This window comes from Microcaecilia unicolor, chromosome 3 (assembly GCF_901765095.1).
Source record: "Microcaecilia unicolor chromosome 3, aMicUni1.1, whole genome shotgun sequence".
NCBI lineage: Eukaryota > Metazoa > Chordata > Amphibia > Gymnophiona > Siphonopidae > Microcaecilia > Microcaecilia unicolor.
Window position 1 is genome coordinate 254045371 of NC_044033.1, and position 16977 is coordinate 254062347.

Sequence of the window (16977 nt, forward strand, 5' to 3'; positions counted from 1 at the left end):
ATTCACCAATAGAAGGAGCAAGGAGGTTGGATGAAAACAGGACGAGACAGCAGAGCACGAGACTTCAGTTTCTTCCTTGCCAGCACAAGCATGCAATAGAGAGACTTTGGGCCCTACTGTGGTAACTGTCTTCTTGTCGCTTGTTTACTCAGCGGAGGGAAAGAGGAAATCCCCCCCCCAACGAATCGTGTTGGACGGGACCACTCGGGGCTTTGGATTTAGAGTTCCCAGCTGTTCTTCCTGATATAATAAACTAGTGCCAATGGGAGGACGCCGTTTAGAGCACGTGATGCGCTGTTCTTGCCACGAGAGTACCTCAGTGGAAATCCTTTAGAGGGAACAGAGGTAATATAAAATAAAACAGAAAATTAGATGGTACATTTTTTTGTATTGGACTAAGTTAATACGTTTCTTGATTGATTAGCTTTCAAAAGTAACCCTCCCTTTTCAGATCAGCGGGAGGGGGCTGGTTATTGCTGCTGGGCCCTTTCATTCTAGATGACATCTAGCTATTTTCACAGATTATGTTCACAGGTTGACATCTAGTCGCCAATATTTGTCTGCTTGTTTTATAATTTTATTGTTTCTAGTCTGATTTTAATTATGTATGAGGTCCATAGTCAAAGCAATTTAACTGGGCAGGAGAGGCTATTTGTGCAGGGCCGTCCAGGGATACTGTTTAATAAAGTTACAAGTTTATTAAGAACTTACTATCCCGCCTATCAGCAATGTCAGTTAAGTGGCTTACAGACTAAACAATAATAGCGAAGAAGAAGGAAGCAGCAAAAAGACAAATGGCATAGATGGGTAACAGGGGGAGAACTACAATAATCATGATGGGAAAGCAGGGGGCAAGGAGCACACATCAGGAAGGGGGAACATGCCCAGTGGTACCTGGGTCTATCATAAGCGAAATGCCTCCAGTAAAGGTGTTTTAAAGTCAACCTTAAATCGGTTGAGAGTTGACTGAGATCTGAGATGCTCTGGGAGCTGGTTCCAGAGCTCAGGGCCTTGTACTGGAAAAAATACAGCACCAAATTCTAGCACGAGTGACCTCTGACAGTGGAGATGGTCAAATGATGGATGCTGTGTTGAGAAACAGAGGGGACAAGTAGGGATGTAATGAGACAACAAGCAGGTAAGAAAGGCCCCAGTGGATCGAATACCAAGAGCAAGGTTTTGTTTGAGAAATGACAAACTATGAAAGAAGTTGCTGCATTTCTTAGCTTAATTCAGTGTTAGAGATGAAATAAACTGTTTTTATATTTCTGTATATTTCTTAAATATAGAGTGGTGGTTGATAGTGATATTATGTATTATCACTTTTATGATAGATTGTGAACCTGGTTAAATATACTGACAATTAATATACATGAGATAAATTTGCATGCACTGCCTCCAGATTTTGGAGCATTATTGTCCCTTGTCTAGTTAGCTTATTTAGCTACTTGATCACATGAGGTCAGGGGTTCTCAACCCAGTCCTCGGGACAAGTCAAGCCAATTTGTTTTTCAAGATATCTGCAGTGAGTATGCATGAGCTAAATTTGCATGCACTGCCTCCATTGTGTGCAAATCTTGTGCCTATTCATTGTAGATATCTTGAAAACCTGAGTACACAAAGCTCTGGAACTCTTTGGCGGAGGTAACAGTGGTTAGTGTATCTGGGTTTAAAAAAGGTTTGGACAAGTTCCGGGAGGGAAAAGTCCATAGTCTGCTACTGCGACAGACTTGGGGAAGCGATTGCTTGCCCTGAGATTTGTAGCATGGAATGTTGCCATAGTTTGGGTTTCTGCCAGGTACTTGTGACCTGGCTTGGCCACTGTTTGGAAAACAGAATAGCAGGCTAGATGGACCACTGGTCTGACCCTAAATGGCTACTCTTAAGTTCTTGTGTAATATATCACAAATAGAGAGGGTAATACAGCATACATAAAAAGTATACAAACAAAAAAAACAACACTGGGCCTTCAAGACTGGGACAATTAAAGTTCTTTATTAATGACCCGACATGGGCCGTGTTTCGGCGTTAAGCAACGCCTGCTTCAGGGGTCAAGAGGAACACTGTAAAATGTACATGTTTTTTTTCACTATCGCTTTTATGCATATGAGAGAGCTCTCCACAGAGCTGTATTCTTGCAATTGCGGCGAACGACGATTCTCTAGATTATACGTTGGGGCACTGAATCCCCATCACGTACATTTTACAGTGTTCCTCTTGACCCCTGAAGCAGGCATTGCTTAACGCCGAAACACGGCCCGTGTCGGGTCATTAATAAAGAACTTTAATTGTCCCAGTCTTGAAGGCCCAGTGTTGCTTTTTTTGTTTGTATACTTGTGTAATATATAAAATAGGAAAACAGGACATGCACTATCTTCATGTCCTACTCAATTTTTTTTTGTGCTGCTTTTGACAATATAGATCATCACATCCTTCTTAGAAATGGGAACACTGAAGATGACTCCTTTAGTGTAAAACTTTCATTGAGAATGAGAAACTTGCCACTTTAATACATGCCAGTCAGCTCACAGTTGTTTATACGAGAAATCCTAAGTACATTATCCATAAACCTTAACTGGTCCAAAATATAGCTGTTTTCCTTTTCCTGAGTTTACGAGAGCATGTTAGTCTGGTTTTCTGTTAGCTGCATTGGGATTAACTTAATCCTAGTAGTCAAAAATGTATATAATATGAGCCCTGGCCATTTAAAGGATCACATTCAGATCTATAAGCCCTTCCTACTCTTTGGAATCTTCAAGCAACACATCTTAATAGCTTCCATCCTTTTAATTTGTATGTAGACCCCTGATTCAGGCCCCGAGTGCCGAAACACTGCCTGTGTCGGGTTAATGATATACAGCCTGGGTTTACACTACTGATTTAAAGAACAAGTTCCTGTTTTGAAGGCTCTTGGTGCTTTTTTTTTTTTGCTTTGTATTACTTGTCTTGTACTTTGAATTCCTCTCTGTTTTCTACATACCATGATGACAGCAATGAACCTCACTTGCTCCTAAGCTAGGGTATTTTTGATAAGATCTCAGCCTCTCAAATTTTACTGGTAGCGCTTAGCTTAACCCATGTACTGTGCCAAAGACCACCTCCTCCCGGAGGTCATAGGATGTAAATTCTTCTTCATCAGGCCACTAGCAGCTAATAGAAACAGAACAATTTCTGAGTCTTTCTGCCACATTGTCTTTTACTCTGCCTGCATCTCCCGGTACTTGGACAGACAAAAGATCTTCAGCTACCAGGAGATGCAGAAGATCTTTTGTCTGTCCAGCTGTTGTGGCAAGATTTGCTTTTAGGGAAATTTCATTAGGAAAGAATTTTCTCTTTGTTAAAAGAACTCCATTGGTTACCAGTTTCAATGAGAATAAAATATAAATTTAATTTCAAATTGTCCCAGATATCCGAGTGGCACATTGAGGAAGGATGGGCGTAGAAGATCTTTAAGCTCCAGTCAGGATTTATGACAGGAAATTCCAACTGTTTGGGAAGTGAAGGGAGCGAGATATAGGTGCAGGATGTACCTGGTGGAATAGTTGAAGATGGAGAATGACCTGAAACGGTTTAGAAAGTGATTGAAAACATGGTCTTTTATAGCCTTATGACTATGATGTAGAACATTTATGGAGAAGAGACAGCTGAGGGGAGATATGATAGTCTATAGAATACAAAACTAAACAAAGCCGGACTCCCTACACCTGACTACCTCACTTATTTGGACACGCACAACGTGTTATGCACCACCACTTCATTTCCCATACCGGAAATTAACTTTCTATATTTGACTGTTTAACTACCCTATGATTTATTCTATCATCCATGAACATTAATGCAATACCACTTAGTAAGATACCCCATCTTGTACATGCTATACCACTTTGTATTTCTCAGATCTGGAAGTGGCGACTGTCACTACAGCATTATGTAAGCCACATTGAGCATGCAAATAGGTGGGAAAATGTGGGATACAAATGCAACAAATAAATAAAATACTGAGTGGTGTGAGAAACGGGTAGATGTGAATCACTTGTTTATTCTTTCCATAATCTGTCTTGGGTGCAACTTTCAATCTCTCATCCTTAAATTTAAGTTCAGCTCTTAACTATTCCTATGTCTGGTTTCGATCAACATGTAGCTCTCAAAGTAAGTATTGTATGTTCACTGTGTCTGTGTATTTGAAATTTTGTTTTTCCTTGTTTGCTGATCTAATTCTTCAGAGTTTTTTGTTTTATTCTGTTGCTTTCTTCTCTCTATGCGCTACTGGATTTTCATGCTTTCCTTCTGTTTATTGGTATGCTTGTCAATTTATGGATGAGATCAATTCAGGACATTTTGCTTCATATTTCAACATTTTTTGCATATTTGGATCTCTTAATGCCATGAAGTATGACAGTAGGTTTACCGGTATTAACTATAAAACCCACTCCTCCTTCATCCCTTGGAATGTACACTGATTGTTATAGATTATCTCATGGGCATGGGGCAGTTTTCTTGTTTGCACTTCCAGTTTTATAGGCTTTTTACAAAACCAATCTACAGTACTTGAATTCTGCCAGCAAGACTGACTTGTTAGTTTAGGTGTGAAATTATTTTTTTCCAGCTTGAATTTGAATCCAATTGATTTATTTATTTGTGACATTTATAATCCCACATTATCCCAAACAAACTTGAGTTCAATGTGGCTTACAATAAACAGTATAGGATACATAACAAAAAAAAATGCATAAGAAAGTAATTTGTTATAAGAATCCAATTTTACAATACACTATCATAAACATACTGGGATAACTATGAATGTTTAACATTTAGAAAATCTATTATGAATGAGAAATTGTACATGAAGCAAAGAGAAAGTTAATGGTAGAGTAATAACCAATTCAGGTAATAATTAATTGCTTGAGATGGTTGTTCTTTGTGATGGTTTGTTTGAATAGGAACGATTTGAGGATTTTGCAGAATCTAGTATATTCCTATTTTGGGTGATGGCAGCACAGGCTGATCCGGTTTTGTTTTTAACACTCCCTCTCCCGTTATAGCATTCATGCATTTGGCCTTCTTTTCTTAATTTATATTACCCTGTTAACTGCTTTGTGGTATATAGTAAGTCTTGAATAAAACAGCAAATTTGTTCTGACTTCTAATTCTTCTTGTCACTCAGCTGCTTGCTATGGCTGGGGTGGGGTTTGAGGAGTTCTCAGTGCCCCCTGGCTCGGAGCTGGCCTTGCCACCCCTGTTTGGAGGCAACATCTTGGAGAGTGAGCTGGAGACGGAGGTGGAGTTTGTGGACGGGGGCCTGAGTGGGGATAACCTGCAGGATGAGGCAGAGGAGGAGGAAAACCTGCAGCGGCAGATGGAGCTCCACAAGAGGAAATACCAGGCCCTGAGCCGCAGGTGCAAAGAAACGGAGCAGGTAGGAGAGGGCAAGTAATGTCAGCCTAGAACATAGACCTGATTCTTACCAGATATCACAAATGAAAATAGCTCTGGTTCCCCCCAACCGCAAAACCATTCCTGGATCAACACAACTGAGTGACACAGAATTTTATCTTTACAGCAGTAAAAGTGCGAAGTGAGCTGGGCGCTGCTATGACTCAGTGTTCCAAAGTAGCTGATAGGTCAGTTGTGCCTTTTCAAGCTAGGCATCTGGTCCCCATACTGCTTATCAGAAATGGAAGAACTGCAAATCCCACAGTGCTGTGGGAGACGCGTTCAGCAACCATGGGTGCGGGCTGAAACTTTGAAATCCATTTGTTTGTAACATTGCAGTGCATAAAGGGGATTTGTCATTTCTGTCACAGGTGAACGAGAGAATGTTACACCGGCTGCACCAGGTTCAAAAGATCACACGGAAACTCAAGCAGGAAAGAAGGTGCTTGCCTGTCTGTAATGGGGGGCAAAGGTAGCGGAAGCCTCTTCCAATGGGATTGTCTTGAAGTGCAAATCCCATTGCAGAGAGAAGTATATATAAGTATTGCCACACTGGGACAGACCAAAGGTCCATCAAGCCTAGCATCCTGTTTCCAACAGTGGCCAATCCAGGTCACAAATACCTGGCAAGATCCTGAAAAAGTTAAATACATTTTATGTTGCTTATCCCAGAAATAGCAGTGGATTTTCCGTTAGTTCAGTTAATAATGGTCTATGGCTTTTCCTTCAGGAAGCTGTGCGGACCTTTTTTAAACTCCTTTAAGCTAACCGCCTTTACCACATTCTCTGGCAACGAATTCCAGAGTTGAATTACACGTAGAGTGAAGAAAAATTTTCTCCAATTTGTTTTAAATTTACTACATTGTAGCTTCATCGCATGCCCCCTAGTCCTAGTATTTTTGGATAGCGTAAACAGACGCTTCACATCTACCTGTTCAACTCCACTCACTGTTTTATAGACCTCTATCATATCTCCCCTCAGCCGCCTTTTCTCCAAGCTGAAGACCCCTAGCCGCTTTAGCCTTTCCTCATAGGGAAGTTGTCCCATCCCCTTTATCATTTTCGTCGCCCTTCTCTGCACCGTTTCTAATTCCATTATATCTTTATTGATATGCGGCGACCAGAATTGAACATAATATTCGAGGTGCGGTCGCACCATGGAGCGATACAAAGGCATTATAACGTCCTCATTTTTGTTTTCCTTTCCTAATAATATGAAGGGCTGTCATCTGTGTCTACAGTTCCCCAAGAGGCGTTTTCCTGGCTTGGTTCGTATAAATGTATGAACCAAGCTTGTGCATGTAAGGGGCAGTACTGCTCTCCTCTTTCCCTGCATTGATATACTTGTCTAGCTCTCTGTGCAGACCATTCATTATGACATAACTGTTGTCCCTTTTCTCCTGTGTAGATGTCTAATGAGAATCCTTGACTCTTATGGAGATGATTATAGAAAATGTCAGCTCGCAATTTCACTTGAGGTAAGAGATTTGATCATGCATTAACCAGTAGTCTTGGGGTCCCAGTGTTCAAAACCGGCTACTCTACGGTGGGATTCCCTTGTTCTGTCAGACGCTGCCTTCCGTTTCTACTCATTCCCCATGAAGTAACTTCATTTCCTCACGTTCCTAGGAGGAAGAGAACCACAGTTCTAACCATCGCACCTCTGGGAAATGCAGAAAATGAGCCCCCAGAGAAGGAAGGATACACTCCGAGCCAGAGGCGATTAGCTGGGGTATTAGGCAGCCCCGATAGCCCATCGCTGATAGAGGGGGGCCAAGCAAAGAAGAGGAAGAAGCACAGAGAGGAGAAAGACCCCAGGGTCAGAAAAAGTACCCCAGCAGATGTTGCTGTTAGAAGAGCTCCTGCCGCAGGTACAGTGGGTGACAAGGTCCACCAGAGACTGGGCTGTGGATATGAAACATCCCACCTTTCCATTTTTCTTATCTCTGCTTCATGAAACTGCTTCTCCTCTGGGTTCCCAGCTGATACCTGCTTTCTTTAAGGTTGCCGCTCTCGTGCTGGGTGCCAGGAACAGATCTGGCGCTGTCTCTCTCTAAACTGACACAAATGACTTAAAGTTTAGTTTGGCTTTTGTTATATCAAGGAACAAAGGACTAGCTGGCTGATTGCAGTTTACAATGCCTAACGCAATTTAGCAGGTCTAGTCTTTGCATCTAGTGAATTAGGCTGACTAAACCGGAAAGGAAAAGATGAACATTTACAACAGTAGCCATCAGTTCTTAGAAGTAGCATCCACCCCTCCTTCCCAATCAAAAACTATTGCCCAGGGCCTTGAAAACTAAGGGCATCTTTTACTAAAGGGCATTAAGCTGTTAGCACACAAATTAAGGTGCGTTAACTTGCCGCAATGGCATGATGGTTGTGCATCAATTGCATATTGACTTAGTCCACACCCATTCCTCACCCCCTATGTAATGCTGCCGGGTTCTGTAGGCACTAATGCACACATCCTTACGTTAATTCCAGGGGATGCGCTGGGCGTACCCCCAATAATTAGCACGCAGCATTTACATGTAATGCAGACTGATTACTGCTGATGTGCTACAACATAACACGTTTTGGTACAGGGGTAAGCAGCCATAATCCTTGAGGGCCACAACCCATTTGGATTTTCAAGATTTCCGCAATGAATATGCGCGAGATCTGTTTGCATGTACCTCCTCCATGTATGCAAATCAGTGTCATGCATATTCACCATGGAAATCTTGGGGCTGTTGTGGACTTTGTTTGCCCACCCCCGCTTAAGTAAAAGACCCCCTACGTTGCCAAGGTACGCAGGGAAGAGCCAATGATGACTAATCTCTATGGCCCATTAGTTTCATATACTCCAAAGAAGGGGTCCAGTCCCCTGTTGAACCCATGCTTTGGGTCTCCAGTTTTGCTGCTACTCCATTCTGAAGAGAGGAGATCTTTTTTTTTTTTTTTTTTTGGACACCCGCAAACCTGCTTCTAGCATCCATCCATGGCACTAGCCAGCCAGGATCATCACCCAAAAGCAGCCCTGTCCACTGTAAAGGGGGTGTCCTGTGCCTAGAACTATTTGTACTGTCCCTTAGTCTCTGCTGCAACCCGAGAATTACACCATTGTTGAACTACTTAAATCTATTAATAATAATAACATAACTCTTCTTCTAGTTTTCCAGAAGCACAAGCTTGGCATCCAGAGAGAATTTAAGACCAGACGTTAAGATTCTTGTAGAGATGATTAACGATCTGCCTGACGTGTGCGTTTCTCACTCTCCCTCCAGATAAAAACAGAGGAGGAAGAGGAAGACGAGGAGGAGGCGGAGAAGAGTTCCTTTGTGAGGGAGAGGAGACGCTGCCTCTAAGTTGTGCATCAGCTGAGCCCCCGCGACCGCCTGCTCCAGTACCCCAAGTTTCCCAGCCCTGGCGCTGATACAGACTTCGAACTGAGCATCGGAGAAAAAGGATCCAGTGACTGGGCAGCGAGGTTTTTTAGGACAGGTTTACAAGACCAGGATAACATCAGGAAGCGGGAGGACACATTGAAGGGAGAACGGGACCGGTGCTCGCCCCCCTGGACTGCGTAGGGGAAAGTGGAGCACTGGGAGGACCACCCTCCAGGAATTAGTTAAAACTTTACTTTCTCTGGATGACAATAAACAAGAGAAAAGTAGGGAAACCTTGAGATTTTTTTCTGATCATTTTACTCTTTAACAAGGCATTATTTAATCGGTGGAGAAGGCCTCTCTTCTCATTATCACGTACCATGTAAAATGAGTTTATCTTGTTGGGCAGACTGGATGGACTGTACAGGTCTTTATCTGCCGTGCATTTATTATGTTATCCCTTACTTTTACATAGCAATGCTACAGCATCCTGCCCCCCCCCCCCCCCCCCCCCAAGAGTTACTTGAAGGCTTCCCTGCCTGTATATCTCAGTCTCTATAAGAATGTGACGGGGGTGGGTGGATGTCCTGTTGTTCTCAGCATATTCTTCCCATGGGTGTGGTTGCTGGAGACTTTCTACCCCATCCGCATTGCCTATTTGTGTTCACACTGGCTGACTCCTCACTGGAGACACTCAGATTTCCTTTTCCATTACAAAGTGACTGAGAAACTATACAAAAGTCTTTTTATTGAGCCGCACATGAAAGACAAGGCAAACCGCTGTCACCAGAAAGAACAGAAGTGGCAAAAGCCTGCTTGCCCGATCCCCATAATAGCAGTGAAATTGGAACGGGACACACAGCAGTCGCCGAGCTAAGGTCGCCAGCGAAGCAGTGGACTGATGCTCACAGGTTCTTCAGCCAGTCTAGGTTGGGTCCGAGTTTGTCGCAGGGGTGGCTCGGAACATCCGGCATGTTGCCATCATCTCGGAGCGGCACTGAAAGAGAGAGCCGGTGTAGAATCAAGCATTACCTCGACAGTCATTTCCCACTCTACAAGTACAACCAATGCAGGCAGGACAATCTCAGTGGATCGTGTTTTCATGCCTTCTAATGTGAACATCAGCTGCACCGTTGGGATCATCTCCCATAATCCTGCCTGCTGCTACTTGGACTAGAGGTAATGCCACCTTTTACTTCAAAATCTTTTTTATTGATGAACCAAAGAACAACAGCTGAAGACTTTCAAACCATTAATGAAACATCTACATAATGGTTCAACCTAGCAAGATAACATAGCGTAATGTTTTCTCATTTACCTGCGACCCACCCCCACCTCCTCTTCCTCCCAGTAACATTACTGCCCCTTGTACCAAACTTGCAGCAACAACGTCCAAAGTCGGGGACAATGGGCTCTTATAACTCCTCATAATCACATTTGGTTCCGTTTCGGGGTTCCTATCCCATCCCTTTAAAGTTTGGACTAGAGAATGACACACGGTTTGACCCCCATCCCCGCCAACTCAAATTCCACTATCGTTTTGCGATAAAAGACAATCGCTCGCTTTTTGTACTGTTGCAGGGATGGGGGGATAAACTTTGCCCCCTGTCGTTCTCGAATCCGGACAATACCAAGAAAAGAGACCCTTCCAATCTCTTTTCAAGTAAATCATGTTAAGTACCAAGCGTCGGCTCTCTCGGACAAGTAGCTGCACCTTCTAAACGTTAGCGTAAGAGGAAGTACGACATCTCCCATTCCATTCGTTCCCAAAGACAGGCTCCAGGATCTCAAAAGATGCCCATCTTACCTGGATAGGTGTAGGGCACCGCCTTGTTCATCATTGATGAGTATTTGGTGTAGGGGCTGACCAGAGGCGTCACCACAGCTGAAAGCAGACAAGGTAAAATCAGTTAAAAGCTTGGTTCCTCACGCTGTGCCAGCCCAATCCCACTTCTGTTGGGATCGGTGGGGGGTTGTATTGCTGACGAGAGCTGGTCATGGTTTGTGTTGTAAAGCAGTTACCCAATAAAAATGTGGATTAAAAAAAAATATATTCTACTGGTGAGTCCAGGGCCGGCTCAAGAGATTGTGGTGCCCCCCCCACCTTTTGAAGGCAGTTTCCCCCTTCTGAATAGACAATAATAAGTGAAAAGCTATCTGTGTTGGCCCCTGTGTCTATTGCCATACTGGGACAAACCGAAGGTCCATGAAGCCCAGCATCCTGTTTCCAACAGTGACCAATCCAGGTCACAAATACCTGGCAAGATCCCAAAACAGTACAAAACATTTTATGCTGCTTATCCCAGAAATAACCAGTGGAAGCCATCCAAACCTTTTTTTAAACCCCACTAAGCTAACTGCTTTTACTACATTCTCTGGCAACGAATTCCAGAGCTTAATTATACGCTGAGTGAAGAAATATTTTCTCCCATTCATTTTAAATTTATTGTTGCATTTGTACCCCCCATTTTCCCACCTATTTGCAGGCTCAATGTGGCTTACATAGTACTGTCAAAGGCGTTTGCCCAGTCGGTGGATAACAAATACAAAGTTGTATTGTGATTGTATAAGTGGAGGGTCGGAATGGATTAAGATTGCGTGATGTCCATGTCATGTTTACTACTTTGTAGCTTCATTACGTTCCCCCTAGTCCTAGTATTTTTGGAAGGAGTAAACAAGCGATTCACATCTATCCATTCCACTCCACCCATTCTTTTATAAACCTCTATCATATTTCCCCTCAGTCATCTTTTCTCCAAGCTGAAGAGCCGTAGCCGCTTTAGCCTTTCCTCATAGGAAAGTTGTCCCATCTCCTTTATTATTTGTCACCCTTCTCCGTACCTTTTCTAATTCCACTATATCTTTTTTTGAGATGCGGTGACCAGAAGTGAACACAATATTGAGGTGCAGTCGCACCATAGAGCGATACAAAGACATCACGTCCTCATTTTTGTTTTCCATTCCTTTCCTAATAATATCTAACATTCTATTTGCTTTCTTAGCCACCGCCGCACACTATGGAAACAGGAAGTTATGTTAAAGGAGGGGCCAGGGTATGGCAGAAGGAAGACACCAGAGCATTAATGCAGGTAGCATTAAGTGTTTGTATCCCGCACTTTCCCACTAAAAGCAGGCTCAATGCGGCTTACATAGTAATAGGTAACACAGAATTTTGTTATGTAAAGTAGGGAAATTAAGTATACATAATAGAAGGATGGATGGGTAGTAAATAGATGGGTAGGTAGGTAGAGACAGGTGATAGAGGGTAAGGTGGGAGATAGATTCTGGGTCAATGTCGTTTTCTCTTCAGTATATGTAAGGTAGATGGGTTCATGAGATTAATCTGGGTCTTTTGGGTAGGCTTGTTTGAATAGATGGGTTTTTAGTGCTGTTCTGAATGATAGGTGGTCATGGATTGCTCGGATAGGTGTAGGGAGATCGTTCCATAGATGGCTGCCCAGGAAGGAGAAATTGGATCCATAATAAGTTTTGTAGTTGAGACCTTTACAGCTGGGGTAGTGCAGGTTGAGGTACTTTCATGAGCTCTGGGTCAGCTTAACTCATAGGGCCAGTCACATCACAGCCTCAGGCATTTGGCACTCTTTATCTCTGGGGTTCTGGGCCAGAGCATCACCTGGTCCACAGCTTAAGCCGGCCCTGGGTGAGTCTGACCTGCTTTGCACACCAGCTGTGTCAGCTCCTTGACGTGCTCGCTGCCATTTGAACATAGGATACCTGCTATCTAGATATTTTCATGAAAGCTGCAACAGATGTCCTCTGCACTTTGTTTATTTACCGCCTTTTTCGGTGTACAGTAAGAAGATCAAACACGAGCAATAGGCAATTACAGCAGTAAAAATTGCATTGTTGAACATGACTGCCCAAACCCCATGTTTAAGAAATTCAATGGCCCCAGTCTTCATGAGTCTGAAAGATTAGTTCAGTGGCTTTTTCCACTACCCACCTACGATGCCGATAGCGATGGCAACCGTAATCACAGGCTGTTCTGCCCAGAGCTTCTTGAGGAAACCTCCAATTCCTTCAGGAAGAAAAGAAAAACGGTTTTAATGTTCATTTACTATGCAGATTTGACCATATTTCTTACATCTCAAAACAGTGCACTAACCAGACAATAGAAACTGCAGCCCTTTAATCCAGTAGCACCTCCTACCATAAGGGGGAGCACTCACCCATCTGTCACTCTTAGAGGGAGAGACAGCAAGACTTTTCTTCCAAGGTTTTATTTTTTTTTAAACCAAGTTCCACTAACTGAGAGATGGGTGATAATAGTGGTAGAGAAGAAGCTCTCTCCCTGATCCTCCTCACACCCCCCCCCCCCCCGACTTTCCGTTGGAGACTGTCACTGCACTGTTTCCATGTTATCCATGCTACTACTACTAATAGCATTTATATAGCGCTACCATGCTGATGCTGTTCTGACCTGAGTAGGAAAGTTTCTGGCCCAGGAAAAAAAAAAAGCAAACATTTATTCTGCTTTACTTGTTTTATTTCTATTTAGTGCTCCTCAGCAGGAAACAAAAAAAAATCCCTCAACCAAATTCTAACACTAGCTCCTTGACCGCCACTTACTAGACGCCATCTTGCTCCCGGTTCCCAATGTCCTTGGCCCTCTGGAGCAGGGAATGATGGGACGTGGAGTTTTTAGTAGATCGCTGTGAACGGGGAATATGGGGCGTAGTTTAGCAGCTGCCCAGGAAATCCAACCGCCCTTGGCAGCTCCCAATCTAGCTTTTATTACAGGTAAGCAACTTATATACAGCTCTGGGTGGCGCTTTTGACGTCATTTCCGTCTCCATAACCAAGATGTTCGACTTTGACTACTAGTGTCAGGCGCGCACCGACCAATGAACTCCTTGCCCCGCCCCCTCTCCCGCAAACCTTCACTCTCTTCCAATAGGCGATACTGTCTTCCTTGTCCTGCCTCCCCTTACTATATCGTCCAATAAAGGAGGGGAGAATGCCAGATGGAAGGCTGGCACGGCCAATGGGCGCGGGGAGAAGGCGGGAGGCGGGGAAAGCGAACGAGAGCGAGAGTGGGGGGCGGGGGGGGGAGGTTGCGCGACCGCCATCTTGGCTGGGAGAGAACCGTAGAGAGCGGAGGTGCCGCCGTACGTGAGGGCAGAGGAGACGGGTTAGAACCGGGCCCGGCCCTGCGCGGATCACCGCAGCGGGGAGGGAAGCGCCAGAGGCCTGGCGTCCGGCGGTGAGTTTTCTCTTTCCTGTTCTTGTTCCTGTCAGGGTTGGTGCAGCCGCCACCGAGTCTCGCGCTCTCGTTATTATTGTCACGGGCTTGGTGAAAGGAGGGGGGCGGGTGTTGGGACTATGAGAAACAGTAAGTGCATGGGGGGAGGGAAATGCGGGGATTGTGTTCTGATCTGCTGCACCAACATTAGTGCAAGAGGGACTCGTTGCTCTAGGACTGGAATATTACGAGATGCACAGTTACCCTGCATCTGGATTATCCTGATACTCAATTTGTAGAGAGACATAGAGGCATATTTTCAAAGCACTTAGCCTACCAAAGTTCCATAGAAACCTATGGAACTTTGGAAGGCAAAGTGCTTTGAAAATGAGCCCCCTAGTTACTCTGCATCTGGATTATCCCGATATTCTATTGGCAGGGAGACATAGTTACTCTGCATCTGGATTATCCCAATATTGTATTGGTAGAGAGACATATGCATCTGGATTATCCCCATATTCTATTTGTAGACCAACATAATTACTCTGCATCTGGATTATCCCCATATTATATGGTAGAGACATAGAGGCATATTTTCAAAGCACTTAGCCTTCCAAAGTTCCATAGGTTTCTATGGAACTTTGGAAGGCTAAGTGCTTTGAAAATACGCCTCATAGTTACTCTGTGTCTGGATTATCCTGATATTCTATGTGTAGAGAGACATAGTTAATCTGCGTCTGGATTATCCTGATATTCTATGTGTAGAGAGACATAGTTACTCTGCGTCTGGATTATCCCCATATTCTATTTGTAGAGACATATTAATCTGCGTCTGGATTATCCTGATTTCTATGTGTAGAGAGACATAGTTACTCTGCGTCTGGATTATCCCCATATTCTATTTGTAGAGAGATATAATTAACTACGTCTGGATTATCCCCATATTCTATTGGTAGAGACATAGAGGCTCATTTTCAAAGCACTTAGCCTCCCAAAGTTCCATAGAAACCTATGGAATTTAGCCTCCCAAAGTGCTTTGAAAATATGCCTCATAGTTACTCTGCGTCTGGATTATCCCCATATTCTATTTGTAGAGAGACATAATTAACTACGTCTGGATTAGCCCCATATTCTATTGGTAGAGAGACTAGTTTATCTGCGTCTGGATTATCCTGATATTCTATGTGTAGAGAGACATAGTTACTCTGCGTCTGGATTATCCCCATATTCTATTTGTAGATATAATTAACTACGTCTGGATTATCCCCATATTCTATTGGTAGAGAGACATAATTAACTACGTCTGGATTAGCCCCATAGTCTATTGTGAGAGACATAGTTACTCTGCGTCTGGATTAACCTGATATTCTATGTGTAGAGAGACATAGTTACTCTGCGTCTCAATTATCCCGATATTCTATTTGTAGAGAGACATAGTTACTCTGCATCTGGATTATCCTGATGTTTGTAGAGGGACATAATTACTCTGCATCTGGGGAGGAGGAATGATTACTCTGCATCTGGATTATTGTAATACTTGTGCAGGGACATAATTACTCTGCATCTGGATTATCCTGATACCTGTAAAGGGAGGAAGGGGGAGAATAATTACTTGTGCAGGGACATAACTCTGCATCTGGATTTGTACAGAGATATAATTACTCTGCATCTGGATTATCCTGATACTTGTACGGGGGGGAGGAGGGGGAATAATTACTCTGTTTATGGATTATCCTGATATTTGTACAAAGACATAATTACTCTGCATCTGGATTATCCTGATACTTGTACGGGGGGTGGGGGGGAAGAGGGGGAATAATTACTCTGTTTATGGATTATCCTGATATTTGTATAAAGACATAATTACTCTGCATCTGGATTATCCTGATACTTGTACGGGGGGGGGGGAGGAGGAGGGGAATAATTACTCTGTTTATGGATTATTCTGATATTTGTACAAAGACATAATTACTCTTCATCTGGATTATTCTGATATTTGTACAGACACATAATTACTCTGCATCTGGATTATCCTGATACTTGTACAGGGAGAGGAGGAGGGGAAATAATTATCTTTTTGTGGATTATCCTGATACCTGTACAGGGAAGAGGGGAATAATTACTCTGCATCTGGATTATCCTGATACCTGTACAAGGTGGGAGGAGAAAGGGGAATAATTACGCTGCATCTGGATTATTTTGATAGTTGTTTCAGGGATTAGGGGGAATAATTAGTCTGCATCTGGATTATCCTGATACTTGTACAGCGGAGGAGGAGGGAGAATGTTTACTTTGCATCTGCATTGTCTTGTTATTTACAGGGGAGGGACATAATTACTCTGCATCTGGATTATCCTGATATTTGTACAGGACACAATTACTCTTCATCTGGATTATCATGATGCTTGTACATGGGGACATAATCTGCATGTGGATTACCCTGGCACCTGCATGGGGGAGGGGGAATAATACTGTATTATCCTGATACTTGAGGGAGGGACATAATTACTCTGCATCTGGATTATTCTGATAACTGCATGGGGGAGGGGAATAATTAATTTGCATTTGGATTACCTGCTAGCTGCACGGGGATGGGAATAATTACTCTGCATCTGGATTACCTTGGTACCTGCACAAGGGAGGGGATTGATAATTCTGCATCTGGATTATCCTAATACTTGTACAGGGGAGGGGCATTATTACTCTGCTTCTGAATTACCCTGATACCTGTACAAGGGAAGGGGCATAATTACTTTGCATCTGGAGTACCCTGATATCTGTACAGGAGAGGAGGAAGGGAATAATTATTCTGTATCTGGATTACCCTGACACCTGGAAGGAGGAGAGGAATAATTACTCTGCATCCGGATTATCCTGATAACTACACAGTGGAGGGGAATAAATAACTGCATTTGGATTACCCTGACACCTGCACGGGGGAGGGGAAGGAGAATAAATACTCTGTTATGG

At 43.4% G+C, this 16977-nt stretch overlaps 2 protein-coding genes across 2 annotated transcripts; one reads left to right on the forward strand and one right to left on the reverse strand.

The window, feature by feature from the left end:
* Nucleotides 1-24: 24 nt before the first annotated feature.
* Nucleotides 25-9005, forward strand: LOC115464604 (TCF3 fusion partner-like). The gene is given in 10 exon segments (XM_030194965.1): nt 25-345; nt 5165-5416; nt 5805-5875; nt 6842-6911; nt 7063-7086; nt 7088-7246; nt 7248-7304; nt 8703-8739; nt 8742-8791; nt 8793-9005. Coding segments are annotated over 9 exon segments (924 nt in total). The 5' UTR covers nt 25-345; nt 5165-5173.
* Nucleotides 9006-9532: 527 nt separating this feature from the next.
* Nucleotides 9533-13466, reverse strand: LOC115465020 (NADH dehydrogenase [ubiquinone] 1 alpha subcomplex subunit 3-like). Its single transcript, XM_030195416.1, has 4 exons — nt 13395-13466; nt 12769-12843; nt 10612-10689; nt 9533-9801 (listed from the first exon to the last, which is right to left on the reverse strand). The coding sequence occupies exons 1-4, from the start codon at nt 13402-13404 to the stop codon at nt 9710-9712; spliced, it is 255 nt and encodes an 84-aa protein (XP_030051276.1). The 5' UTR covers nt 13405-13466; the 3' UTR covers nt 9533-9709.
* Between the last annotated feature and the right edge of the window lie 3511 nt (nt 13467-16977).

Coding starts and splice junctions, on each gene's coding strand:
- LOC115465020 (XM_030195416.1), bottom strand. Junction 10,690..12,768: donor CATCGCTATCGGCATCGTAG/GTGGGTAGTGGA, acceptor GTCTGCTTTCAG/CTGTGGTGACGCCTCTGGTC. Junction 9,802..10,611: donor GGTGCCCTACACCTATCCAG/GTAAGATGGGCA, acceptor TCTCTCTTTCAG/TGCCGCTCCGAGATGATGGC.